This window comes from Thamnophis elegans, chromosome 12 (genome assembly GCF_009769535.1).
Source record: "Thamnophis elegans isolate rThaEle1 chromosome 12, rThaEle1.pri, whole genome shotgun sequence".
Taxonomy (NCBI): Eukaryota; Metazoa; Chordata; class Lepidosauria; order Squamata; family Colubridae; genus Thamnophis; species Thamnophis elegans.
Genome location: NC_045552.1, coordinates 33203064 through 33230499, shown reverse-complemented (window position 1 = coordinate 33230499; position 27436 = coordinate 33203064). Strand labels below are relative to the sequence as shown.

The 27436-nt window shown below is 45.6% G+C and overlaps 1 protein-coding gene across 1 annotated transcript in view; it reads right to left on the bottom strand.

Moving 5' to 3' along the window:
* Positions 1-208: 208 nt before the first annotated feature.
* MTMR8 (myotubularin related protein 8) overlaps positions 209-27436 on the bottom strand; it is a 72082-nt gene continuing 44854 nt past the window's right edge. Inside the window, exons 7-14 of the mRNA XM_032227146.1 lie at positions 27282-27414; positions 26367-26476; positions 14087-14212; positions 11416-11465; positions 8066-8266; positions 5720-5848; positions 3845-3971; positions 209-2934 (exon numbers count right to left, since the gene is read on the bottom strand). Of these exons, the coding sequence (XP_032083037.1) occupies positions 2635-2934; positions 3845-3971; positions 5720-5848; positions 8066-8266; positions 11416-11465; positions 14087-14212; positions 26367-26476; positions 27282-27414 (1176 nt within the window). The 3' untranslated portion in view covers positions 209-2634. The remainder of the gene's footprint in view (positions 2935-3844; positions 3972-5719; positions 5849-8065; positions 8267-11415; positions 11466-14086; positions 14213-26366; positions 26477-27281; positions 27415-27436) is intronic.

Sequence of the window (27436 nt, the reverse complement as noted above, 5' to 3'; positions counted from 1 at the left end):
GTTAAGTGAACTTTGCTCCATTTTACAACTTTCTTTCCATAGCTGTTAAGAATGTTCTATGACGAGGACCAAAAAAATCCTTTACCTAGAAAAACTCAACTGTGAAAAAGTCCTTTCTGGAGTATGAGCTGGGCCCAGAATGTCTTCAAGGCCGATTTTATTTAAAATGCTCTCAAATACAACATTGATCCAAGAAACCATCCCTGACTCATTTTAGAAATGCGAGGAATTTATTATTTTCATAAGAAATTTAAAAAAAATACTTACAAATTTAATTTACTATAAGACTTGCAGCAATATATCTTTATATACACAACTATAATCTCCTAATATTTTTACTTTTATTTTAGCAGGGTTTCAAGTGTACTCATGACTCACATTCAGGATGAGTTATCAAAAGTCTCTGCAGAGTTTTAGACAATCTTGCAAGACGAAAATACAGCCAGACAAACTTTATAGGGACTGTAGAAATATTTCAGCCTGGATATGCAACACAGTTTTAACTATCTGCAAAAGGAAACTGGTGAACCTTTTGAAAAGAAATCTTCGTGTGTTCACTTTAAAATTTGTTAGGCCTTGGAGTACACAAAACATCGCAGAAGTCAACAAGAATGTTGTTCAACAACATGGACAGACATAACAATGCAGATACTTTAAAATGGGCGGGCAACCATGCAGTTGGTAAAATTCTCTTCCTGCACTATTGTGAGTTCATCAGATGATTAGGTTTACTGGAATGCTATAACAAAAAATATTTCAGATATTTTGCTCACAAGCCATTCAAACTATCCCAATAGGCATACTGGTTAATAGTATTCCAGGGAATTTTGAAATGCTGCAATGAAGACAATGATGGTGTGAGCATGAAAGAAGATTGCTAAACACTGTCCTCTGAAACGCACACTTACACTTTCTGAAAGCTGCCTGATTCCAGGATTTTGTCCTGCAAGGATTCAAGTCCATTTGCTTTCATAAAGACGACAATATTTGCATGAAGGCATGAAGGACTGTGTGTGTGGAATGACATCCTGAAACTGAGCAGCAAAGGCAGCTTAAGAGCAACGGCTGACTTTTTGTAAGAAACACCCACATCGTTTGGGGAACAAGAATGCTGAGATGCTTCTCCTTAGGAATGTCATTTGCTTTACTAAAAAAATCTGATTTTTTACTCTACTGATGCAGCAGAAAATGGAAGATATAGTAGAGATGTGCAGGATCCAATAAAATTATGTTGGAAGAACTAATTATTTATCAAGGGAAAAGGGTTATTTCTCAACCATTGTATTTTTGAAGCTGTAAGCTAACTCAGAGCTGTAATTCTTGGTTCAGGGACGTTCTCAAGTGTCTTTTGTCTCCTCTTTTCGAGGGAGACAAAGCTTCAAAAAAATCCACTGCCATTTTCTTGTTTCCGAGAATATTAAGGGTGAAGGCTTGTTTTATCCCAAGAAGTTTTTTTCACTTGTGTCACTAAGCAGAAAGGAACATAGATTCTGCATGCACTTCTATTGGTGGACTTAGAGCCAGAGGTCTTGCGCTGTCTCTGCTCAGCGTTTCCTTGCTGGCATTAAGCCTTCCCCTAAGTAACAAAACAGGAAGCGCGTGTTTCGTTTTGGTTCAAAACATGCGGGAAACATGCATTCTAGCCCAGGTCAGACTCTTAGTGAAGCTTCAGGCAAGCACATTATGTGTGGGGGCGGGTGATCAATTTGTGGAGGTTTTGCTGCTGAGGAGGAGCAGGTCCATTCTGATAATTAGGTAGGATATTCTTGAGTGCTTGAGCAGAAGGAAGGGGCTTGAGAACGTGCATAAAGTAGGAGAAGGAATTGCAGAACCTGGGAGAGGGTGGTGGTGTTAAAAGAGGGATCAGCCTAGAATCCCTATGGAGCCACAAGCAGACTTAGTCTTTTTTAATTCTTCCCCCAGGCTCTGACATGCCTTCTCCTACAGCCAAGTTCTCCAAAGTGACATCAGATGATAAATGAACCATCATATTTGCAGATGCCTGAAAGTTTTCTCCTAACATGCCAAAAACACATTCAAGGCCATGGACCATGACAAGAGAGAAATAAGAAGGCAGGGCCTGTTCAGGAGAGTTAAACAAAAGACACAAGAGACAGGAAGTCCTGCAAAGACAAAAAACCACACAATCCTAATACTGCATCACAACGATCAACGTTCCCTTGCTAACAGTGGGACCAAATGGGAATTCTAACTTTGTAAAGAGAAGGATGGGGGGGGGGGGGCTACTTGGGAGCACCCTTTTGAAATGCATTGATGCAGGCATCCTTTATCTATCTAAACTCTCCCCACTTAAAATATAATCTGCCATGGAACCCAACAATAGCATCAATTGGCTGAGTGCACATCTGTCCCCCCCCCAACCGCCAAATGAATGTTTGGGAAATCGTTTTGGCTTGAATGAACTGTGGCAGCCCCTAACTCAGCATCATCCCCAACCTCTGGGAGTTTGACCCAAAGTCCCCACTGGGCTCTGTCCTCCTTCACTTTGAGAACACAGAATACAACACTAAGCCACATGTCAGTGAGGTGGTGTTCCCAGCACAGAGTCATAGATCTCAGACTTTATTGCCCCTTTGCTATGACTCTTCCAGCAGAGGTGGAGATCCAGCAGCTTCAGGCCCTCTGGAAATCTGCTTGATCACTGCTCCAGAGAGGCACGCTGTGGATGGTGGTTGGGCTGCAGCCATTGCCATTTGGGGTGGCGGGAGGAGGGAGACCCACTTCACTTATCACCTGCCCATCTGGTCTGTCGCATTCCCTCCCACCAATAGTGCCATTGGTCAGCAGCACAGGGGTGTCATAGTCCTGGGGGGTGTTGACCATAGGGGAGATGGAACTGTCCAGCGAAGAGGCAAACCCTTTGGAGAAGGCAGGTGTTTCACTTGGCAGGAGCCCATCTGAGAGAGGCAATTTCTGCATGGGTTGAAAGAAAGAATTAGAAAGAACTAAATCATAGGCATAAAAAATGGGAATGTTGGTAAAACAAACAGAAAACAGGGAACTTGACTCCACCATAGGAAAAATTATTGTTTGGTATTTTGTCTGCAACTGGATGAGCATCTTTGACTCCCAAGGCAGAGAGAGCCGATACTCATCTCTGTGTGTGTGTTTCTGTCCTTCTCTCAAATATACACAAACACAAGAGAGAGGGGACACTTCTCATGCCCTTTTATTCTTTAAGATTTATATCCTGGCTTTTTCCCCAGAGCTTCAGATGGTTTAATTGAGGAATCCCTTAAGATTTGTGCTCTTTGTAGCTTACAATAATACTATATAAAATATTAAATACTACTATGAACCATGGTGGCGCAACAGTATTGCAGGCTAACTCTGCCCACTGCCAGGAGTTCAATCCTGACTGGCTCAAGGTTGACTCAGCCTTCCATCCTTCCAAGGTTGGTAAAATGAGGACCCGGATTGTTGAGGGCAATGTGCTGACTCTGAAAATCGCTTAGAGAGGGCTGTAAAGCTCTGTGAAGCGCTTTATAAGCGCTAAGTCCTATTGCTATTAATATTGCACAATAAAAACCACCAAAATTCTACAAAAGAGCCCCAAAGGTCCTAGACAAAAAACTGAAATAAATAAAACCAGAAAACCAACCAACTAGTGCTTTTCAGCCCCTTCTTAATTTGTAGTAAAGAAGGAACCGGTCTCATATAGTCCAAACCAGAGAACAGGTTGAATGAGATGCTAATGTCTCCCTGTTATTTTTCTTCTAGATACAATTTTATGATTCTTTTGCCCCTTGTGATGCAGAATAGCTGAAGAGGTGTTGCAAAATGAAGCTGGGGGCTCAAGCGGTATCAGTTGCACTCCACTCACGTGTTCCAGGTCTGCAGAGTTGTTTTCCAACTGCAAATTCTGGCTGGTGCAGCTAAGCAGATGATCCAGAATACATTGTTTGGGATGCATCCCTTTATCAAAACGGTTATACATACTGCACCAGAACCTCAGAGAGAGAAAGTAACAGAAAATAATAGTTGAGATCCTTGAAATATTCAAATTTGTAAGAGAAGGGAGCAGGAGAAAGTTCTCCTCTTTTTTGCTCTTTGCTGGCTGGGGAATTCTAGGAGTTGAAGTCCACACGTCTTCAAGTTGCAAGATCAAAAATCACTGCCTTAAAGGAAGCAGCAGCTTCATTCCAATAGCTCTGATGTAATCAAGCTGCAAGCTTGGAAGGAGGAGCCTGGTTTCCTTTCTGCTATCCATCACCAGGATCAACTTGCGTTGTATATGGATCCAGAGTCTGATGACCATCAATCTTAGATGGCTCAGCATTGCTCACCTAACTTCAGTTTGCCATAAACGGTAGCAGAATTTCCAGCTAAGGGAAAAATGGGCTGGCATAAAAACCTTGTTTCAGGGCAAAGAAAGGCAATGACACCTCATTACAGTCCATGAAGCAAACAGCTGCATAATTTGGAGATCTGGTATGTGATTTAGGCTCCCTTGGGATTGTACAATTAAGGTACAGTTGTTTCATCGCCTAGAGATTAAGTTCTCCAGATGTTACAGAGTAACCTTTGGGGATGTTTTGGCCATAAACCACACTTGATAAATTGGTAAATAAACATTTTCTACCACTGCATCTACCTCTTGCTTCCCTTTTCTTATGCTATAATTTCAAAACATTTAAACCACGGTTACAACCCAAGCAATGATTTGTAGTTTAATGCTGGTTACCTCAAAAAAAAGAGAGCTGTGATGGCACAATGGTTAGAAAAGCAGCCTTGCAGGCTGACTCTGCCCACTGCCAGGAGTTTGATCCTGACTGGTTCAAGGTTGATTCAGCCTCCTGAGACTGATAAAATGAGGACCAAGGTTTTGGGGGGCCAGAGAGCTCAGAGGAGGCTGAATCAAGCACTAAAGAATAGTAAAGTCTAAGTGCTATTGCTATGGTTACAGGGCATATTTGACTTACAACAGTTCACTTAGTGGCCATTTGAAGGTACACCACCACCGGAAAAAGTAACTTATGATCATTTTTCATTTTCATCTGTACTGCGGTGGCGCAGTGGTTAGAGTGCAGGACTGCAGGCTACTTCTGCTGATCACTGGCTGCCAACAGTTCCGCAATTTAATCCTGACCACCTTGAGGCTGACTCCGCCTTTCATCCCTCCGAGGTGGGTAAAATGAGGACCCAGATTGTTGGGGGCCAGAGGCTGACTCTGTAAACCGCTTAGGGCTGAAAAGCCCTGTGAAGTGATATGAAAGTGCTATTGCTATCGCTATCTTTATGACCATTGCAGCATTCCCATAGTTATATGATCAAATTTGGGTGCTTGGCAACTGGGTCATATTTCCAACATTGGCAGTGTTGCGGGGTCATGTGATTCCCCTTTGTAACCTTCTGACAAAATCAACCATGTTACTAATTTAACAACTGCAGCGATTCACTTAACAATTGTGGCAAGAAAGGTCATCAAATGGGCCAACTCAATAACAGAAAATTTGGGATCTATTGGGGTCATAAAGCAAGGACTACCTGTATTGGTGATTCGAAAATGTCTAGATTCAAACAAGCCCAGAACTTATTCCTAAACTATAAAAAGCAGAGTTTCTCCTCTCTAATAAAATCTTTTCCCCAAGATCTCTTTCTTGATCTGCTGTTGATTTAATATTTCATAAATATTAAGCAGCATGCATAGTGGGGGTTATCTGCATTTAAGCTTCTCCTTTCCCAAGTCATAACTTACTGGAAACTGAATGGCAGCGTATTGGGCTGGAGAGACGTGTAAGCAGTGTATCCCTTGTAGATTGGATTTCTGAATTCCAGCTTCCTCTGCAGAAGAAAAGGCCACAGGGAATGTGTTTTCTCAAAGATTCTGCAAATACAAGAGCAAAGAAGAACATCAGCATAGCTGCAAAACATCTGTATGTATGTTTGTATGTTTATTATACTTGTATGCCGCCCTATTCCCGATGGACTCAGGGCGGCTAACAAACAAGTGGGGAAGGGGGAAATACAAAAAACAAACAAAGACAAAGACAAGATACAAAAAACAGATTAAAAACAACGCAACAATCACAACAATTCAAGTGGGGCTGGGAACTCATCAGCCCCAGGCCTGCCGGAACAGCTAGGTCTTGACGGCTTTGCGGAAAGCCTGAAGGGTGGTGAGGGTCCGAATCTCCATGGGGAGATCGTTCCAGAGGGCCGGAGCAGCCACAGAGAAGGCCCTCCCCCGAGGGGTCGACAGTCGACATTGGCTAGCTGATGGTATTCGGAGGAGGCCTAATCTCTAATTGGTCGTAGGGAGGTAATTGCCAGGAGGCGGTCTCTCAAGTACCCAGGTCCAATACCAATTCCAATATCTCTCAATGATTGGGGAACCAGCCTTGGAGGTTGTACAGTATCAAATAGTTAATTCAATAAAAGGAGGGCAAAGTATCAATGGTAATCTTAATTGCCATTTCTTCACCGCTCATTGGAATTGCAGACAGATTCCTTACAATGAAGTTTCAGGACAGAGTTACAGCAAAGGGACTTCATTCTTATAAGCCAGTGTTTCTCAACCCTGGCAACGTAAAGATGGGTGGGCTTCAAACCCCAGAATTCCTCAGCCAGGAAGCCAACTGAAAAACAGGTAGTCCTTGACTTATGAACTTAATGGAGCCTGCCCATTATGGTTGTAAGTGAGGATGGTTGTAAAACTGGTCACAACCATTTTTGCTGTGGTCACTAAGTGAATGCAATGGTATTAAGCAATCCCATTTTTTGCTATGTTTTTTGCTATGTTTACAACAAAAACATTGTCAATTGTAATCAGGTGACTTCAGGATACTGAAAGCCACAAATGAGGGCTAGATGTCGAGCACCTGAAATGCAATCACATGACCATGGGAGGCATCAGAACTGCGCTGTAAGGCCTTTTTGGGTGGTGGTGGAATTCATAACTGAACAGTCACTAAGTCACCATTAACAACTTGGCACCAAGCAAAGATCTGCTCCAAATTATTTTCTTAGGATCCCCACTTGAGACAAATCCAAATCCTGGTTTAAGAGACTTGCTAAACATTAAAATGTTCTCTCTCTAACATCCTGTTTCCAACCTGATGTATCCAAGGACCCACTTATTTCCTAGCTGTGGGCATTTCATGAGACTCTTTTCTTCCATGAATTTGTCATCATAACTTTCTAAAATGGTATATGTGGATGCAGTAGGAACACTGCTTGTATATCTAGCAGAGCCCACACAAAAGCTCACTTGGGTGCCACACATTTATATGCATCAAAATCTCCTTCTCGGAAAAGATAATTTTGCTCTTAATGTTAATAGCAATAGCACTTAGATTTATATATTGCTTCACATTGTTTTACAGCCTTCTTTAAGTGATTTACAAAGTCAGCATATGCCCCTAACAATCTGGGTCTTCATTTGTCCTGCCTTCAGCTACTTCTCTGCTTCCCTGAGCAACTGGCATCGAAAGGACATATTGACCTGGTACTGGAATCTTTGGTGACCATCATGACTAAGAGCCATTTAATGGCCTTCTCAGACCTTCAAGTAACCTTTCATCTTCTCAATGTCAACACTGTTGTGGCTTTGAACTTTGAGGCCAAGACAAAACTCCACCAGTGCATGAACAGAATGTTCTCCTTCAAGTACAGGTAACCTTCAATTTATGACCACAATTGAGCCCAAAATTTCTGTTGCTAAATGAGACATTTGTTAAATGAACTTTGCTCCATTTTACAACGTTCTAGCCATAGTTAAGTGAATCATTGCAGTTGTTAAGTAAGAAGGTTGTTAAGTGAATCTGGCTTCTCCACTGGCTTCGCTTATCAGAAGGTCACAAAAGGTGATCACATGACCTCAGGACACTGCAACCGTCATAAATATGAATCATTTTCCAAGCATATTGTGCCTAACAATCTGGCTCCTCATTTTACCGACCTGAGAAGGATGGAACGCTGTGTCAACCTCGGGCTGGAGAGAATCAAACTGCTGACAATCTGCAGAATTAGCATTCTAACCACTGCACCACCATGGCTGTTCCATGAAACAGAGGGAACTCAAGATTCTACTTATAGGACTCACTTGAGATCTTCTCGATCCTTCTGACAGGTCCCTAGGAAGTTGCCAAACTGGCAGGAATAGACATGATCATGAATTTCAAGAAGCAGCCGCTCGTTGAATTCAAATGCACATGGAAACTGTTGCATGAGCTGCCAGGTGCATTCAAGGAACTGTGTGAAGATGGGAGACAGCTCCTTGGGATCTCCTTCAAGATGGCCACACCTGGAGAGACCAAAAAACAAGCAGCAGCAACGTAATGAATGTGCTGCTGATCTTTTTTTTTTTTTTTTTGCAAGTGCTTGCAAGTAGTCCTCGGCTTACAACCATTCATTTAGCGGCCATTAAGGGAAGGCAATTACCAAAATAAATTATTTTATATTACAGTAAATCCTGTTTCTTCACTGCTGGGTAGTACAGCAAGATACTGAAGCTAAATTGATCTTGGCTGCTCTAGGACCAAATACAAAATAAATATGGATAGTCCTCGTCATGATCATAATTGGGACTGGAATTTTCAGCCCCAAGTCGCTGTGGTTGTAGGTTGAGTTGGAGCCAATTTTGCAACTTTTATGGCAGTCATTAAGGGAATTGCCACAGTTGTTAAATGAATCGCACAGCTGTTAAGCAACTCCTGCTTCCCCAATGGTCATTATTTGTTGGAAATCTGAAAAAAAAGGTTGGCAATCATGATCACGTCATTGCAGGATCCTGCAACTGGTCATAAATGCAAACTGGTTGCCAAATGCCAAGTTTCGATCATGCGACTGCAGCGAGGATGTGATGGTTGCAACTGCAAGCATAGATCGTAAGTCACTTTTTCTGAAGCCATCATAACCTTGAGCTATTGCTAAAGGAGTGGTCCTAAGTCAAGGACTACCTACATTTGCAAAATGTCATGCAAGAATTGCAAAATGGCAACAGCTGCACAGGGGCTCCCCGATCCCCTCCCTTTTTTTCTGTCCTTAACAGATTCTGTAAAAACTGCAATGCAGAAGTCAATCCTGCTTTGCTGAAAGGTATGAAATGAGATTAAGTGAGTACAAAAAGAGCAGGCAAAGTGAAACAGGAGAAGAGATAACAGGTGAAAAGCTGTGGGAAGGGGGAACTAATCTCTTTTAGTGCTAGTTTCAGCTATCCCTAAATAATTTGAGTTTCCCTCTCCACTAGCAATTTTCCAACCGCTAGTATAGCAGAAGAGTTGGAATATTCTTTTCCAAATACTGTATATACTCGAGTATAAGCCTAGTTTTTCAGCCCACTTTTTGGGCTGAAAAAAGCCGCCTCGGCTTATACTCGAGTAAGTGAAAAATTTGCCCGAAATGGAGGAGAAAAAGGGGCGGGGCCATGCCGCTGGGTGACACTCGTGAATGGCCCAGTGCCCCTGTGAGTTTCCCCTCCCTCTGTGTCAGTTTGCCGCGCAGCGCGCACCGCACCATCCCCCCTCCTCACGTTCTAATGTAATGCAGGGCTGTCTTACGATTCCCCTTCCTCCCCCTCCTGCCGCTCTGCAACGATGTCGCACATCCTCCTTGTTATGGCAAGCAGCCACATAGCGATGTCCCACCTCCTCTGGTACAGTGATCCAATGATAGGAATCACTGTGCCGTGTGTCATAGGAGGCGGGACATCGCTCCCGCGGCTGCACGGGACATTATCATCACAGCGGGACATCAGCATCATGAGGTGAGTGAAGTATTTCATTGAATACACCGCTAGTTTACTGTTTTTCTTTGAAATAAATATTCAAAAACATTATTGGTATCTATTTTTATTTTTGAAATTTACCGGTAGCTGCTGCATTTCCCACCCTAGGCTTATACTCGAGTCAATAACTTTTCCAGTTTTTTGTGGTAAAATTAGGTGCCTCGGCTTATATTCGGGTCGGCCTATACTCGAGTATATACGGTAATAATTTTAATTAAAGTCTTCTCAGATATCAAAGATAAGCAAAAAGTGAAATTAAAAAAGAAGAAAAAGTGAGATAAATATAAGGAAGAAAAGGCAAATAGAAACAAGAATGGAAAAATATGTAATGACTCCCAATCTCTTTTACAGCAGTAAAAGCAAATCTTCTTACTTCCCTCTTCAAATTACATATTTCCCTTCTTCCCATTAACCAATTTCATTGTATACATGATGCACAATAACAATAAAGGCTATACAACAGTGATGATGAAGCTTTTTTGGCTTGTGTGCCAAAAGTGGGGGGAGAGCAGGGGGCTTGTGCATGGGCATGCCACACCCATAATGCAATGTGCACGACGCCAGTGTGCATGTGTGCATGACCAGCACTTCCGCCCATTTTTGGTGTGCTTTTTTCGCCCTGCCCAGGCTCCAGAGGCTTTATAGGAGACGGGGGAGGGCAAAAACAGGCTCCCCACCCTCCTGGAGGCCCCCCCGGAGGCTTCAGGAGCTTCCCTGAAACCTCTGGAGCGTGAAAAACCAACCTTATAGGCAAAGCGGAAGTTCAGGAATGGACTTCCGGTTTGCTCATAGGGCTGGTTTTAGCCCTCTGGAGCCTTCAGGGGCCCTCTGGAGGCTTCTCTGAAGGCTCTGGATGGCAAAAAACTGACCCTATGAGCAAACTGGAAGTCCGTTCAGGTCATTTTTTGTCCTCCGGAACCTTCAGGGAAGCCTCCTGAAGGTCCCTGAAGGCTCTGGAGGACTAAAAACGGCCCTACTGACAAACCAGAAGTGACTTCCAGTTTGCTCATAGGGTCGTTTTTCATCCTATGGAGCCTTCAGGGGCCTTCAGGAGGCTTCCCTGAAGGCTCCGGAGAACTAAAAACGGCCCCATGAGTAAACCGGAAGTATATTCCTGAACTTCTGATTTGCCTGTAGGGCCAGTTTTTTGTGTTCCGGAGGGCACAAAAGAAGGCTGAAGTCAGCTGGCCAGCACGTGCATGCACGCTGGCCAGTTGACAAGGCAATGCCTTGCACACCCTGACAAAAGGCTCCATGTGCCACCTGTGGTTTGCCATCACAACTGTACAACTATCCAACTGTTTTTAAATCAGCAAATCCATAAACAGCAAAATTTCAGCAAATCAGCAGAATCCCCCCCCCTCAGCAATAGGTCCAGACGTCAATAAAAGTACTATCTTATCTCTGATCAAACAAATCAATCTTATCATTTCTGCTAATTCCATTATCTTCACAGTCCATTCTAGGCAGTGTTGTGAGGAAATGTTTGAATATCCTTATTTTTTTATTCTTATTTTCCCTTTGCCTGCCCCATAGCTTTTTTCTTTTATATCTTGTTATCTTTAAAAAAGGCTTCAGTTTAGGAGTCGTTTCTTTTTGTTAATCTTGTTCCAAGCGGGATGAAAAGAAGACCTCTTATTCTACATTTATAATTCTAACACACAAACCTGTGTGAGAATTTATGGCCCATCGCAATCCACTCCTTCTCTATCAGAACCTTTAATGTTAAATGAAAGAGGGAAAAAACAGAAACATGGCATTATAATGTGGCTTTATTTGTAGAATTCGAATCCTACTTTCAACCAAAAATAATGGAACACATGTAACTCAGGGTTGAACTGTGGGATCATTAGTGCTCTCTGATCATGGTGAAGACATTTCATTATCTAACCAGGTAACATAATCAGTGCTTATAAGCATGTAATTTGTCCTGCCACTATTGGTGAGAGTGCGATTTTCTCCTTAATTATGTAGGGTATTGTAGGTCCTTGATTAGGGTATTGTTTTCTGCTTGATTATTAGTCTGGTGTTAATCCCTGCTTATCTGCTGTTGATTGCTGCAGAGGATGTGGCTGGTCTTTTTTTTTGTTTCTTAGCTTTTTCTGGTCTTTTGAATAATATGTAAGTGTGGTTTATCTCTAGGTGTCTATTAATAGTTGATAGGTCTGAATATCAAGTTTCCAGGAATTCCCTAGTGGTTTTTTGGGGATTTAGCTTTAACTGCTCACAGTTTTCCTGTGGAAACTATGGTTGAATAAGGACCCTCATCATGTTATCTTACTGCTTGTTTGTGTTCATGGATGCACTTTGTTAGTCTTCTGCCTGCCTATCCTATATATGTTGGGTAATGAAATGTCCGCAAGCAAACAACCAAACTTAAACAGCTCCAAGGACAACCTTCCCACCAACAGACCGCAGTCAAGATGGTTAATAAGAATAATTCAAACAACCTAGTACATATCAAAGTGCATAATAAAAGGAACAAAAATTCTCCAGCTGTATCATGCACACCATAATCTAGACCAATGAAATTATTCCGTGTCCTCAGATGTACGGATGTAATTTCAATTTTTTAAAAAAAACATTTCTTTTTAAAATTGAAATTACATTTGTACATCTGTGGACACCAAATAATTTCATTGGTCTGCGTGGATTATGCTGTGGGTGATACAGCGACATGTGGATGATACAGCGACATAGATAAAGAGAGCAAGCAGTCCTGGCGATTTAAATACAGGACTTCTCCATCCAAAGATTTGCTGCACCACCAGCTTTTCTTCCTCCCAGTTTGGTCCCTAAGTCAGGTAGCTGTGTTTCCACTAAAAAATAAAACATCTTCAAAAATATCTTTCCTCAACCTGAGATGTCTTTCAGTGAGATTTTTTTATTCATTAGAAAGATTTATCAAGGGCATGCAAGCTATTTCACATTTGAAATGCTCAGAGCTTTTCAGAACAGGGCCACTCAAGGTTTGGAATTCTTCCAGAATGGTTGAAATAACACGGGAATAGCTTTAAGAAAAGTATGCAAAGGATGTTTTGAACTTGAAATGTTTTGTATACCAGGGCTGTTCCAGTAATTTCTAGATAACCCTGCTTCCCTAGTAGCTTGTGTGCAAATAGATAACTGTCATTAAGACATTCCATGTGTCCTTTCTGTTGAAAGACTGGTGGAAACAGACTGAGGAGAAAGAAAAGGGTATAAGCAAGCTTGGTGAAATGATGCTTGCCTCTCCAACAACCTCTCTCTAAACCAAGGATGTCCAACCTTGAAAACTTTTAAGACCCGTGGACTTCCTAAAAGTACATTAATGAACTTTTAATGTATTAATATAATATTAATGTAAGTAAATGTAAAGACTGTACATGTGTAGAGGTACCAGAGGCGGGTTGCTCCCAGTTCGGCCGAACTGGTAGTGGAATTCAGGCCTGGGTCACAGAAGCCTGCCACGCCCTCAAACCGGTTCCCTCACCGCTGCTGAGCTGCCGTTGTTATGGTTTTTAGTGACTGTGTGTGCACAGTTTACTATAAATTGTTCTGCATATGCACGAAGAACAATTTACATTGAACAGTGCATGCGCGTTGCGAACCGGTAATAAAACCGGCAGCAACCCACCCGAGAGGTACATGTGTGCAACATGTACCACAACTCAGGCCAGCAATCTGGTCATTAAATGAAGCAGCCACTAAGTGAAACCGCAACCCTGTTTATGATCTGACTTCAGCTTTCATTTTCATTATAGACCTGCAAGATTGTACATGCGAAGATTGAACACAAAGTTCCTTTTCATCATAATTTTGGGCGGTTGCTAAATAAAAACTGCCTCTATACAGTTACAGGTTTGTAGAGGTGCAGCAGGGTGTGTGTCAGGTCGGTCCTCCTCCATTTGGTGCCTCACAGGTATCCTGCCATCCAAGGCTGGGGATGGGGAGGGTAGTTGGGCAATAAAGCTTTGTGCGTAGGTGATGGGAAATAGGGAGGGGCAACTAACTGAAGCTCAGCACCAGTTTGTACCAGCATCCAAGACCCGACACCCTGAGAAAGAGTGTGGATTACCCCAAAGTGTTCTTAAAACAATTCGGAGAGTTCTGATTGGCTGAAGACGGACTGGTCTTGGTGGGAGGGCTGGGATGAGGGGAAACCTTTCTGTATTTTTTATGTGTGGGAAACCCAGAGCTAGCCTGACTGTCCTACAGCCAATGTCTTTTTAGTAAAAGAATCCTTTGCTTCAATCATATGGAGCTGAAGGTCTTTCTTTCCTAAGTGATCAGACTGGGGCAGGTCTGACAGTGTGAAGCACTTAAAAAGCGGACCCAACTGGAAGATTTTCTGCTTACCATGAATCCTTTTAATGTCCGATAAAAAGGATCCAGAAGGAGACAAGCTAGAGAGCAGACTTGGGCTGTGCGATCCCAGCCATCTGAGCAGTGCACCACCACACTGGCTCCCTCATTTCTGACTGCCTGGAACGATAGGGATACAAGCACTTAAGATTTTTTTTTTTTTAAAAAAGAAATGATGCAAAGTTGCCATCAAATGCTGGGCTCTCCAATATCAACAGGCATAATAAAAATGAATGAAGGCAAAACATTAGTACTGATGGAGGCATGGAAGCAAAAATACCTCCTTTAATATCTCCAGTCCTCTCTTCGTTGCGACGAGTGTATAAGACAAGGTCAGAATCATAGAATTATAGAGCTGGAAGGGACCTTGGAGGTCTTCTAGTCCTTTTCTAGTGCTCAAGAAAGATACCATCCTGGACAAATGAATGTCGAATCTTTTCTTGAAAACCTCTAGTGAAGAAGCACCCACAACTTGGGAAGCAAGCTGTTCCACTGAATAATTGTTCTCTCAGGAAATTGCTCCTCAGTTCAAGGTTGGATCTCTTTTTAACATCCACCCATTCCTTCCTTCCCTCATGTGCTTTGAAGAATAAGACAATCCCCTCTTTTTTGTGACACCTTCTCAACTACTGGGAGACAGTTATCATGCTGTTTCTGATTCTACTCTTCCATAGGCTAGAGCTGCTAGACATACCTAGTCCCTTCAACTGTTCATCATACTGTTTAGCACCCAGATCTTAACATCCCAAAAACAGAGAAACCCAGACTCTTTTTTCTCACATATCCTGCCTCCAGGGAGGCTGCACACCTCCTAACATCATCTAACCCAAAAGGTATTTCAAATGGACCCTAATGATGATGATGAATACTTTGCCCCCTGTGTGCAGCCAAAGCCATCTCTGAGTCAAGTTTCCACCATCAAATGAAAATCAGATCTGACTCCACGGCAGGTATCGCCAAAATGTTGCTCCTAATAAATGATTGGATTCCTTTTGAACTTTGTCTGGAGGCTCTCAGGACCCTGTGGGTACTATCGCCCAAACAAGTCCGATGGGCTCAATACTTCAACCGTTTCGACTTCGTACTAAAGCACCTTCCAGGGGGGAGGAACTTTCTAGCTGACACCCTCTCCCACATGCCCCAGTACAAATGCAAAATGAAGCAGGTGGTGGATGCCATCATTCGCTCTACTCAAATAGCTGCCCAAGTGACCACTAGACAACAACGCTGTGACTGGCAAGATCAGACAGCAAGCGACCTAACCCCAAGACTCAAAACCAAACTACTAGCAGACACCTGGTTCCGAAACAACCAACACATCTTGACAAAGTGACCGTTAACTTACCTGAACGGTCCTTCTATGTGCGCTGCGAGGGGAATCCAAGCATGGGTTAACTTTGTCCATTAGCCTAGAGACTGAGTTACGTAATTGTTGACCACGCCTCCTCTGACTGGATAGTTCAGTTTTGTATGAAGGCTCAGCCAAACCAAGAGGTGAAACAATTGGCACGGAAGGCGGTAGCCAATGAGGGAAGTAAATCGATCCAATGTCAAGAGGCAGGTAGCCATAGTAGTGAAACGAAGTCTGATGTCAATGCCTGGACCAGCCGAGGGCGGGTTTGGATTCTCCTCGCAGTGCACATAGAAGGACCGTTCAGGTAAGTCAACGGTCGTTCTCCTGTGCGCTGCTTGGGGAATCCAAACATGGGACATGCCAAAGCAATGAGAATCAAGGGCGGAAGCTAGGCTGGTCAGGGGCCCCAGGTGGCGAGAGCACCCTCTGCAAGACTCGCCGCCCGAAAGAGGCCTCTGCCGAGGCATACATGTCCACTTTATAATATCTTTTTTAAAAAAATAAATTTTTATTTTTATTTAACAAACAACACACACACACAAAAGAAAAAAAAACATCATCACATACAGCATGTCGTTTGGTTACAAGTGTTTTTACATCCATATTCTCGAATAGCATTTGCCATCACAGATTTTTCATCTAGTATAACTAAATACCTCACTTTCATTGTACAATATATGTTCAATTACAATTATTATTATTTTTTTCCAGTAAACCTAATTCCCTTACATTCTTGATTATCTATTTGATAACAGTATACCTTTGTATAATCACAAATCACAATATGAAAAAAAAAATTACCAACCATTTATATTTGTATATCACTGTTTTCAATTATGCATAATTCCACCAATCAACTATCGAATATGCTTATGTTCATTATTGTCCTTGTACATCATATATTCAAACAGAAATATTATTCCTTCATTTTTCAACAAAATATTCTAAATAGTCACTACATATATATACCAATTTTTAATTACTTCCTTATTGAAATTATTTATCAACAAGATATCTTTTTAATATATCCTTAGGGTTATATATTATATCACCGATCCTCTATCAAGTATACATAAAATCATTGTTATCCTTGTCCATTTTGAAACAATTTTTTAAAAGTATTCAATTCATATATGTATCAGTTTTTCATTGTATCGTTGTTAATCTATTTCACAGCATAGTTATGTTATCATTTAACTCCTTCAGTTAAAACATGAGCAAAACATTTTTCATTTCCCAGTTTTTCCCCCCAACCATTGATAAAACAAATCCCCTATCTTATAAAATTGCTCGTCCTCTCGTTCTCTAATTTCAAATGTCAATTTACTCATTTCAGCACACTCCATTATTTTTTGAATAACTTCTTCCTGTTTTGATATTGTTTCATTTTGCAAATATGATTCTAGCTGCTGTTAACACGTTTGCAATCAAATATTTTAAGTCTTTGTTATAGCTTTCTGGTATAATTCCCAGTAAGAAGACCTCTGGTTTAAAGTCTATGTGTTTGTGTATCATTTTCTCCAACCACATGTGAATTTTAGTCCAGTATCTTTTGGCTTCAATGCAAGTCCACCACATGTGGTAATATGAGCCCAGTATCTGATGACATTTCCAACATTTTTCTGATTTATTCTTGGACATTCTTGTAATTCTCGTTGGGGGTAGATGCCACCTGTGAAACATCTTATACAAATTTTCTCTACATGCAGTAGACATTGTCATTTTATAGTTTTGAGACCACAATTTCTGCCATTTCTCTAAATCAATCCCATACCTAAAGTTTCCCCCTCAAGCTATCATAGTTTCTTTAACTTGTTCTTCTTGTAGTTTAACCTCCAATAAATATCCATACAGTTTTTTAATTACTCTTTCATCAGTACCTGTTAAGATTTTATCTAACTCAGTCATTTTGTTGTAAAAACCTTTTAATTTTCTATCTTCATTATATCTAGATTGTATCTGTACATATGAGTACCTATTCATTTCTATCCAGGTATAAGAGAACACCTATAGCCGAACGCGTTTGTATATGTGGTAAAGGAGAAATGGAAGATAATTCACATGTACTATTACACTGCGAGCTATACAGAGCTTGTAGGTCTGCATATATTCTCCCCTTATTAGAGAGATTGCCAGGGAGGGCAGAGAATTTTTATGTAGGTTTTCTCCTCCAGGACACTAACCTGGTTATGCAGTGGCAAAGTTCTGTGCTGCTGCAATGTCCATAAGAAAAAAATTGGCTACAGTATAGTACCATCTTGTACCAATTATCTGGACATACCTTTAACAATCTTTGGACCATAATGTTATTATCCACTTTTAATGTAAATACTTTTAATTATATTTTAATGTTAGTATTTTTAATATAGTGTAAAGGCAAATGGATATTGCTGGTCTTTGACCGTAATAAAGATCTTACTTACTTACATTTCTATCCCTTGTTTCAACTCTTGGATAGATTTGAGTTCACCCTCTGCATTCAATATTTCAACATATCTAACTGTTTGTTCTTTTTATATATTATTGGATATGAAAATGCTTCAATCGTTGATATCCAGACTGGAATTTTTAAGTAGTGTAATCTTTTAACCTTTTCCCAGTTTAATAACAAGGCCTCCCTTATATAATGTCTTCTATAATAGCCATGTGCTTTAGTTCCCTTGTACCATAAAAAAGTATGCCATCCCAAAAGTAAATCATGACCTTCTACATTCAATAGTCTAGAGTTTTTTTTAGTATTATCCACTTTATAATGCCTGATAAAGGGCGATGGCGATGACCAGGTCACCGCCCTGCAAATGTCCTCCACTGAGGTCTGCATTGCCCAGGCCGCTGTGGTAGCAGTGCTCCTGGTGGAATGAGGAGTGATGTGTCTGGGAACCAGCCGGAATTGATTGTCGTAGGCAAGGGCGATGCACTCTTTTAGCCAGCGGCTGATGGCATGTGAAGATACCTTCTGTCCCATGGATGATGGCTGAAAAGACACGAACAGTGCCTCCAATCTTCTGAATGCCACTGTGCATTTGAGACAGGGACACCTCGCACCTCTCCAAGTTGCTGATGGTCCCGAGGTGTAAGATGGACGAGGTTGGTTGCAGGTGGCTCTTTGGAAAGTTCAGGATGAAGCCGTGCCGCTGCAGAGTGTCGATTGTGCACTGCATGTCTTGAATGGCCTGGTTCTGGGATGATGATAGGACCAGGATGTCGTCCAGGTAATAGTTGACTCTTATGGGTACTGACCGGAGAGGCGGCTATGACCGCCAGCAGCTTCATGAAAGTTCGTGGGGCTGACAAGAGGCCGAATGGTAGAGCTCGGTATTGCAGGTGTAACTGCCTAAGCCAGACCAACAAGGTCCTGTTAAAGAAAGAGGTTGCCGTGGCTGCCCGCAAGGCCCAGGCAGCGGCCTGGTGGGTCTTGCGGATGACCAATTCGGCCTTACGGTCCTCCACTTTAAGGCCCTCTGAAATTTCGGATGGAATTAAGGCTGGGGAAGCTAAAGCTGCCACTGGTGGATCTACCGTGGGGAATTGGAGGATGCTGTCCAGCTCTGGCGTGGAAGCATAAAGCTTCCTGTCCCCGTTGCTAGGAGGAGGGACAGCAGTTGGCTGCGTCCATTGTTTTTAGACAACGTCAAGGAAGAGCTTCAGAAAGGGAATGACCTCCTGTTCCTGCACCTGTTCTGCAAACAGACGCTCTGTATAATCAAGGCCTACCGCTGTACTAGCTTGAGTGGTAGCGCCTCCCACGTTGGTAGTGGCCTTTGCCTTATACAAGAGGGACTTGAACAATGCTGGGTGGAACAACCCTGAAGAGATAGGTTTGTCCTGTGCCAGAACCTCGTCATCAGAAAATTCTATGTCAGCCATTTCTCCCTCCTCGCCAAGAACCGAATCCTCGCTATATACCGAGGGGAGGGGTGATGGAGGGTCTGCCTGGGGTTGGGCAGGTCCCTGGGTAAGGCTGCTGGCCTGGACAATTGGGCCCTGTGATGCAATTCAGTATCAACGCCCTATGATATGGCAGCCGAGATCATTTGATGAAGCTCAGAGGGAAGGTCTAACTCAGGTCCTTCCACAGTTCAGAGCCCTGCAGCTGTAGGTGTAAAGGTAGCTGTGGGCCTAGCATGCGAACGTGCCTGGGCCGAGGCTGGACTGGCTTCAGAAAGGCTGGGGGGAGATTGGGCCTCCAATTCCCCCTCTTCGGATGCTATTCCCTGAGTTAAAGGGAGATCAGGAGACCAACCGTGGCTCCCAGTCAGGCATAAGGAAGAAACAGGGGAAGGGCCTTGGGCGACTAGCGTGGACGGCGACCTACTTGCGGCCATGGTGGGTTTGGCCGAAGGCTTGGCTCTGTCCTTGCGCTTATCTGGCACCGCAGAGGAGGCGCTAGCTCTCTGGCTAGAGGCCCTGGTGGTGGCCCTGCCTACCCTAGCGCTGGCCTCCAAAGCGTTGGAGGGGAGCGGGGAAGAATTAGAAGCCCTCGCACTGCCCCTGGAGATGGAATGATTGGCGATTTGAACCACGGGATGGATTGAAAGGCTCAACCTCATGTTCAAATTGTCAGTTGGTCCTACCTGAACTGCATGTTTCAAGAGTGATGTGGGAGCAGTCACTGAATGGATATTGTTACGGCCCAATTGCCTGGAGACTGAGGTAAATCTGAGGACACGCCCTCTGTTCCTCCTGGTGATTCCCCAGATTAACCGATGATTCGGAAGAAGGACTTGGAAGGGAAGAGAAGAAAAAAACCAACGGCAGCTTCTCTTCCTGAAACGTGAATGGTCTGTGGTTGTCTACTCAGGCCCGACACTGGCGCCTGACGGGCGGGAAGTGACTGCTTCCACACCACCCTTGAAACATGCAGTTCAGGTAGGATCAACTGACAGTTTCCAAGGTGGGGTGTGGGAGGAGTCACTGAATGGGACATACCCAAGCTAGATGTCCATGGGAGGGATTATTGGGCCTGAGTTTCCTGAGTGTCCAGGACACCCTGAAGAACCCGCCTCCCAAAGGATGCCTCAGCCGAGGCATATGTATCTAGCCGGTAATGCTTGATGAATGGTGAAGGAGACGACCAGGCTGCAGCTTACAGATGTCTTCGATGGGGGTCTGGGTGGCCCAGGTCGCTGAGGTGGCCGCACTCCTGGTGGAGTGTGCAGTAATGCCCTATGGCACGGGCAGCCCTCGGGCCTCGTAAGCCTTGGAGATGGCCAACCTAATCCACCTGCTGATGGTGGTAGGCGAGACCTTGGCGCCCTTGGAAGAAGTGTGGTAAGAGACAAAGAGGGCCTCCGACCGTCTGAAGGGGGCTGTGCGCTTGAGATAAATGCGCAGGGCCCTTCGTACATCTAGGCGGTGCCAGGATTTCTCCCTCTCGGAGGAAGGGTGAGGATAGACGTCCAGGAGAATGACCTCTTGCCCCCTGTGAAAGGGGGAATTGACCTTAGGCATGAAGGCTGGGTCGAGTCTGAGGACGACTCTATTATTGTGAAAGGTACCGAGGTCGGCCCTAGAGGACAGAGCGTTAAGCTCGGAAACCCTCCTGGCCGAGGTGATTGCCACAAGGAAGACAACCTTGAGGGTGAGGAGTTGAAGGGTAACCTCCCTAAGGGGTTCGAAGGGCGGTTCCAGGAGCGCCTGGAGCACCGTGGGAAGATCCCAGGAGGGGAACCGGTAGACCACCGGAGGCCGGAGGTTGGCCGTCCCCTTGAGGAATCTTTTGATGACTGGAACTTGGGAGAGGGACTGGGAACCCTCCCCTCAAAGGATAGTGGCTGGAGCCAATACCTGTCTGCGTAGGGTGTTGTGAGCCAAACCTTTATCCAGGCCATCCTGGAGGAAGTCCAGTAACCTGAGGGACGGAGGCTGATGACAGCTCTACCTGCCTGGGTTGGCACCAGTTGGCGAAGGCGGTCCACGTCGCATCGTAAATGCAGATGGTGGATCACCTTCTGGAAGCCTCCAGGGTGCTGATGACTCTGGAAGAGATCTGGGACACCCTCAATTGCTCCTGCTTAAGTGCCAGGTGGCTAGATTGAGCCACTCCGGGTCTGGGTGGATCAGACTCCCCTGGCGCAGCTCTACCCTCTCCTGTGGGATACGCCAAGGAGGAGGACTGACAACTCCACCAGATCCACCAACCAGGGTCGCCGTGGCCAGTGAGGAGCTGCTAGGATGATCTCTGCCCTCTCTGCCACTAGCTTCCTCATGACCTCTGGGATGAGAGGGAGCGGGGGGAAGGCGTACAGAAGGCCTGCCGGCCACCTGCAGCATAGTGATTCCGTGTCCATCGCCCCCCCCTGGGTGGGAAACCAGGATATGAAATTCGGAACCTGAGTGTTCGATGGAGAGGCGAAGAGGTCCACCGTCGGCTGACTGAACCTCTGGCTGATCTGGCCAAAGATGCTGGGATGAAGTTGCCACTCCCCGTAGTCCACCGTCTCCCTGCTGAGCCAGTCTGCCTGCTGGTTGTCCACTCCGGAGATGTGCTCCACTCGAATCGCAAGAGGTTCTGCTCCGCCCAGCACCCCAGGCGAGTGAGCCACGGAGTGAGTGCCCCCCTGTTTGTTGACGTGAGCCTTTGCCACCACGTTGTCCGTGAGGACCAGGATGTGATTCCCGACAACCGTCTGTTTGAACTGGCGAAGGGCTAGGTGGATTGCCCTTAGCTCCAGCCAGTTGATGTTCTTCCGCAGGTCCGTCAGCGTCCACTGGCCCTGGGCTAACTGGGACTGCAGGTGAGCCCCCCAGCCGAACAGACCTGCATCCTTAGTGAGGACCAGCCTGTCCGGTTCCCTGAAAAGAAACCCCTTTGCCAGGGAGGAGTGGAGAGCAGTACCTCCACCAGCGGAGGGAGAGCAGTACCTGCGGGGTCACTAGACCTTGAAGCTGGCGTCAATTGTTCCATTCCTCTGGTGGGGAAGGAGGAACCATTGCAGGTCTCTGGCGTGGAGGCGAGCCCAGGGGACGATCTCGATGCAGGATATGAGCTTCCCAAAAAGCCTGGAGAGAAGTGCTACGGAAACAGATTGAAGCCTGCGAGTCTCCTGGGCCAATTCCACAATGCTGTCCCTGCGCTCCTGGGATAGGAAAACCCTACCCTCCACTGAATCTATAATGGTTCCCAGATGTTGGAGCCTGGTGGAGGGAGTCAGGTGGCTCTTCTTGAAATTAATCGAGAACCCCAGGGATCCCAAGGTACTGATGGTGGTAGTGAAATCCCTCTTTGTGCGGGGAGCTGAGGGGGCTAGGACTAAGATGTCATCTAAATAAAGTGGAGGTGAACCAGAAAGGAACGGAGGTAGGCCACGGCCATTACCTTTGTGAAGGTTCTGGGAGCAGAGGCCAGACCGAAGGGAAGGGCCCTGTATTGGTAATGGTCTCCCTGGTAAGAGAACCTGAGAAACCTGCGATGGTCAGGGGCGATCATAATGTGAAGATAGGTCTCTGTGAGGTCGATGGAGGCTAGGAAATCCCCCTGCCTGACCCCTTCCAAGATGGATTTGAAGGAGGCTATCTTGAACTTCTGGTAGACTATTCTGGAGTTCAAGAGCTTAAGGTCTAGGATGGCCCTCCACCTCCCCTGAACCTTTGGGAACTAGGAAAAGGTGTGAGTAGAACCCTGATCCCTTCTCCTCCTCTGGAACTGGCTCTATGGCACTAATGTCCAGGAGATAACAGATGGCTTCGCGCATGAGGGCGTGCTTAGCCGGGTTCTTGGAGGAGGAAAAGGTGCTGAATCTACTGGGTGGAAGGGAGCGGAACTCCAGATGGAGTCCCGATCTGATGGTTTGGAGGACCCAGGCATCTGAGGTGATGCCTTCCCAGCGGTCTGTGAAAAAGGAGAGGTGACCGCCGATGGGTAGATTTGATCCCGAATCACCCTTGCAGAAGAAGTGGCCGCCCCCCCCCCCTTTGAAAGGGCTGCTAGCCGGCCTGCTGGGGTCTAAACCTCTCCCTGGAGAACTGGCTGTCCTCCTGTCTGGAGTACCTGGGAGCAGAGTACTTTTGAGCCTGGTTGTCCCGCTCCGATGGTCAGTATGAAGCTCTCCTGGCGTATGGCGCCGCTCGGTGGTCTGCGCGTCTGGCGGTGGATGGGAAGACCTTTCTTTTATTCTTATCCTCAACGAGGATGGGGTCCAAAGCGGGTCCAAAGAGCTTGTCTCCTGTGTATTCCGCCTCCGCCAGGGGCCACATTGCCCAGAAATCAGCCTGCCAGTAACAAAGCTATAAAAGACGTCTGGACGCCACCGAAGATGATAGAATCCTGCTAGTACTAGGGGTGGGGGTCTGGCTAGTGGGTGGAGGAGGATCTAGATCTGCTGTGGCCTTGGCCTTGCACAGAAGGGAACTGAACAAAGAGGGAGGGAACAATCCTGCAAAGGAGGGGTTTTCTGGGGTGGAGGGGTCCTCATCTTCTCAAAACCCCAAATCCTTCTGTTCCTCCGCCCTGACTCTGAGCCTTTGCTGGCAGTGGAAGGTGATGAGGCTCGTGAGTCCCTGGGGACTGAAGACTCAGGCCTGGCTGGGTGATCCCATGGAGCCTCATGGGTAGACCGGGGCCTGGCTCCCTGAAACTGATGCTGCATGCCTGAGGCTATGCCATCTAAAATAGCCCTGGCCAGCACATTCTGGAACCCTTCTGATAGTTCTGGATAGGCAAAGGAAAGGGTAGGGGGCCCCCTGTTGTCCCTGAGCTCAGGGGCCTGAGGGGCCAAATGCTGCCTGGGAGAACCCACTGCCCTACGTCCAAAGGGGTCCCCTCTTGCCCCCGGTGAGTGAGAGGGAGATAGACAGGGGACTACACTCCCTCGAGTGCCTCTCTGGACCTGGAGAGCCAGGTTCCTGTGAGGGAGAAGGGGGCCTGCAGGGAGAGCGAAACCTAGCTGGTGAGGGGATGAGGCAATCCCTAGCCGTCCTGCTCATCGCCCTGGTAGAAGGGGCCTCCTGCCTAGGTCTCTCCCTTCTGGATGATTTGGAGGAACACTTCCTAGGAAGTGATCTCCCCCTGGGCCTTGGGTCTGCCCTCCTTGAGGGTCCCTCGCCCGGATCAGAAGGCCCTGGAGAGCTGGGAGGCCTGGCTCCCTTGCGCCGCATGGCATCCGCCATCGCAGTACTCATGGTTGTGGTGAATTGCCTCTCTCTCTCTTTCTGCCTCTGTGGCCTGGTCTCCCTGGGCCTCGTGGATACAGTGCTCCTTCGGATCCGGGCCCTTCCTGACCGTCCGCTGATCTGCAGACCGAATAGAGACCGTTGCACTGCTCTGCGCTGGGCCCTCCCCGGATGGCCGGCTCAGAGCTTGCCGGACGATCCTGGTGCTTCTTGCGGCGGTGAGGAACTGCAGCAACTGAGACCAGTTGCTTTGTCGCTCTGCGCATGCACCCACGAGGCCTCAAAATGGCGACCGCTGGTCACATGGCCCGATTCCTAGAGCGGTTCCGGCTGAACTGCTCCTTCTTCTTCTTGCTGCCTCCAGAGTCTTCGTGGATCCTATGGCCTCCTCTTCTCCTCCGGATGGCAGCTGGCTGGGAGGCTCGGTTTTCGCCTCTCCTTCCAGCGGGTGCCGGTGTTGCGGGGCCTGCGGGGATGCAGCTAGCGCAGGAGGCACTTAGGCAGCCAGGCAAAGGGCGCAAAACCGAGGCAGAAGAGGCAAACGATAAAAGGTAGCTAGAAAAATTCCTGTAAAAATCTAAAAAGGGAAAAAAATACTACAAAAATCCTAACTAAATACTATTCACTGGAGAGTCACTGAATAGCTCCTGTTAGGCCGAAGACTGAGGGAGTGTCCTCAGATTTACCTCAGTCTCCAGGCAATTGGGCCGTAACAATACCCATTCAGTGACTCCTCCCACACCCCACCTTGGAAACAGAGAATACACTGCTACGAATAGCGAGGCTGTCTCTGGCTGCTGACTCGAGCAGGAGAATACAGCAAAAAAAGCCGTTGCAATCAGGCATGAAATGCAAGACATGCCCCCTTCTGGCCGCTCGTTGGAGCGCAGCTAAACTGCTCCCAAAATGGCGACCACCATCAAGATTGGTGCGAAATTCAAATCGGCGGTCCCAACGATCACTGTTCCGCCAAATTCCTCCCGCAAACCGAGGAATCGCAGGGTCTACCCAGCGGCAGTAAAGACAGAAGTAAAAGCGGCACAGAAGCGCAAGGTGGCAAAACCTCCCAAGGGACAGACTGGCGCGAGAGCGGCGAACCAACTCCCAACCACAGCGAACAGAGAGTGGCAAATCTACTTTCAAGCGCACACTAAGGTGAGTCAGGCGTTTATCGAGCCTTCCATGGCAAAAATCTCCCCCGGCCACTAGAGTCTTAGGGAAACTGCCAGACGTGCCAAAAAGATGTGAGGCTGACAGTGAACTGCCACCCTCCAGAGAGAGTCAGGCACAGAATCACACTTCATTGCTTTTAACCAGTAATCAATTAAGGCATGAAGAATCCTGAAGAATGAGATTTGTCTAATAGTCCTAGAGCAAATTGTTTTACGTCTCTTTAGGCTGAACTGAGTTAAAAAACTGAATGATCCAGTCAGAGGAAGCGTGGTCAACAATTACGTAACTCAGTCTCTAGGCTAATGGACAAAGTTAACCCATGCTTTGGATTCCCCAAGCAGCACACAGGAGAAAGAGATGACCTCGCATGGAAGGGGACGAATCCCTACGCACCCTAATTCTCCAGAGGAGCCACGGCCCTAAACCAGCAGGCTACTTTGGGTTCCTAAAGACTTTACACTTAGCCCGGAGGCTAACCTGAAGAAATTTGAAACTGCTGACCACTCATTTTTCCAGGTTTTCTTCAAAGGTCTAGCTTCAAAGGTCTAGCTCCCCCAAACAAGAAAGACTGCACACTGGAGAACATGCAACTTTTCCAGGAATTTGCAAAATGATGCGAATTCAGAGTTGTTTTACCTTCGCGAGGAAGACTCCAGCATCCATCACAGCTTTAATGTGGCGCAACCAGCCTGAGTTTTCGAGTCCTGTAAGGAAGTCGCTCATTGAAGGAGACTTTGCTTCACACACTAAAAAAGAAAGAGGAACCACAGTTTCAGTAAAGAGACAGCCGAGGTAACAACGAAGGTATTTCCAGAGGCTGATAAGTTATAACCTCTGCATCCACACCACGTTTCCCTTGGGTAATTTCTCACCAGCAGTACAGGCAGTCTTTAACTTATAACCATTCATTTAGCGAGCATTCAAAGTTATAACGGCACTGAAAAAAGTGACTTAAGACTGGTTTTTGCACTTATGACTGTTGCAGCATCCACATGGTCACGTGATCAAAACTTGGCAACTGGCACATATATACGACAGCTGCAGGGTCCTGAGGTGATATGATTGCCATTTGTAATCTTCCCAGCCAACTTCCAATGTCACTGGGGAAAGCCAGATTTGCTTAATAACATGATTCACTTAACAACAGCAGTGATTCGCTTAGCTGGCAAAACAGATTGGAAAATGAGATAAAACTCACTTAACTGTTGCACTTAGCAACAGAAATTTGGGGCTCAATCTTGGTTGTAAGTTGAACACTACATGTATTACAACTTAAGTAACAAACCAGGATTTATTTATAATGCATACTGCATCACTGTTACACCAAAGTGATTCAATCAATATACACCATCCTGTATTTACATTCCCAATAAAAATAATATCTTCCTCCTGAATAGTTCATTACTGCAAAGCACAATGCCTGCTAAGAAGTCAGGTAAATCGAACAAGCCGAGGACACAGGTAAATCGAACAAGCCGAGTCTGCTAATGTCTTCCATTCAGAAGTTCCCTCTGGGTCTGTGTAAGCAGATAACTGCCAAGCACATCCTACCTTCTAGGAGTTTCTGCAGGCTGCTCCTCATCACGTGGATGTTTTCAATACCGATGAATTTAAAACGGATGCATTCGTAATTATCCACATTCTCATAGCCCTTTCCAGCAGCTCGGTTGGCCATGGCATTCAACTAGAAAAATTCAACATTATTT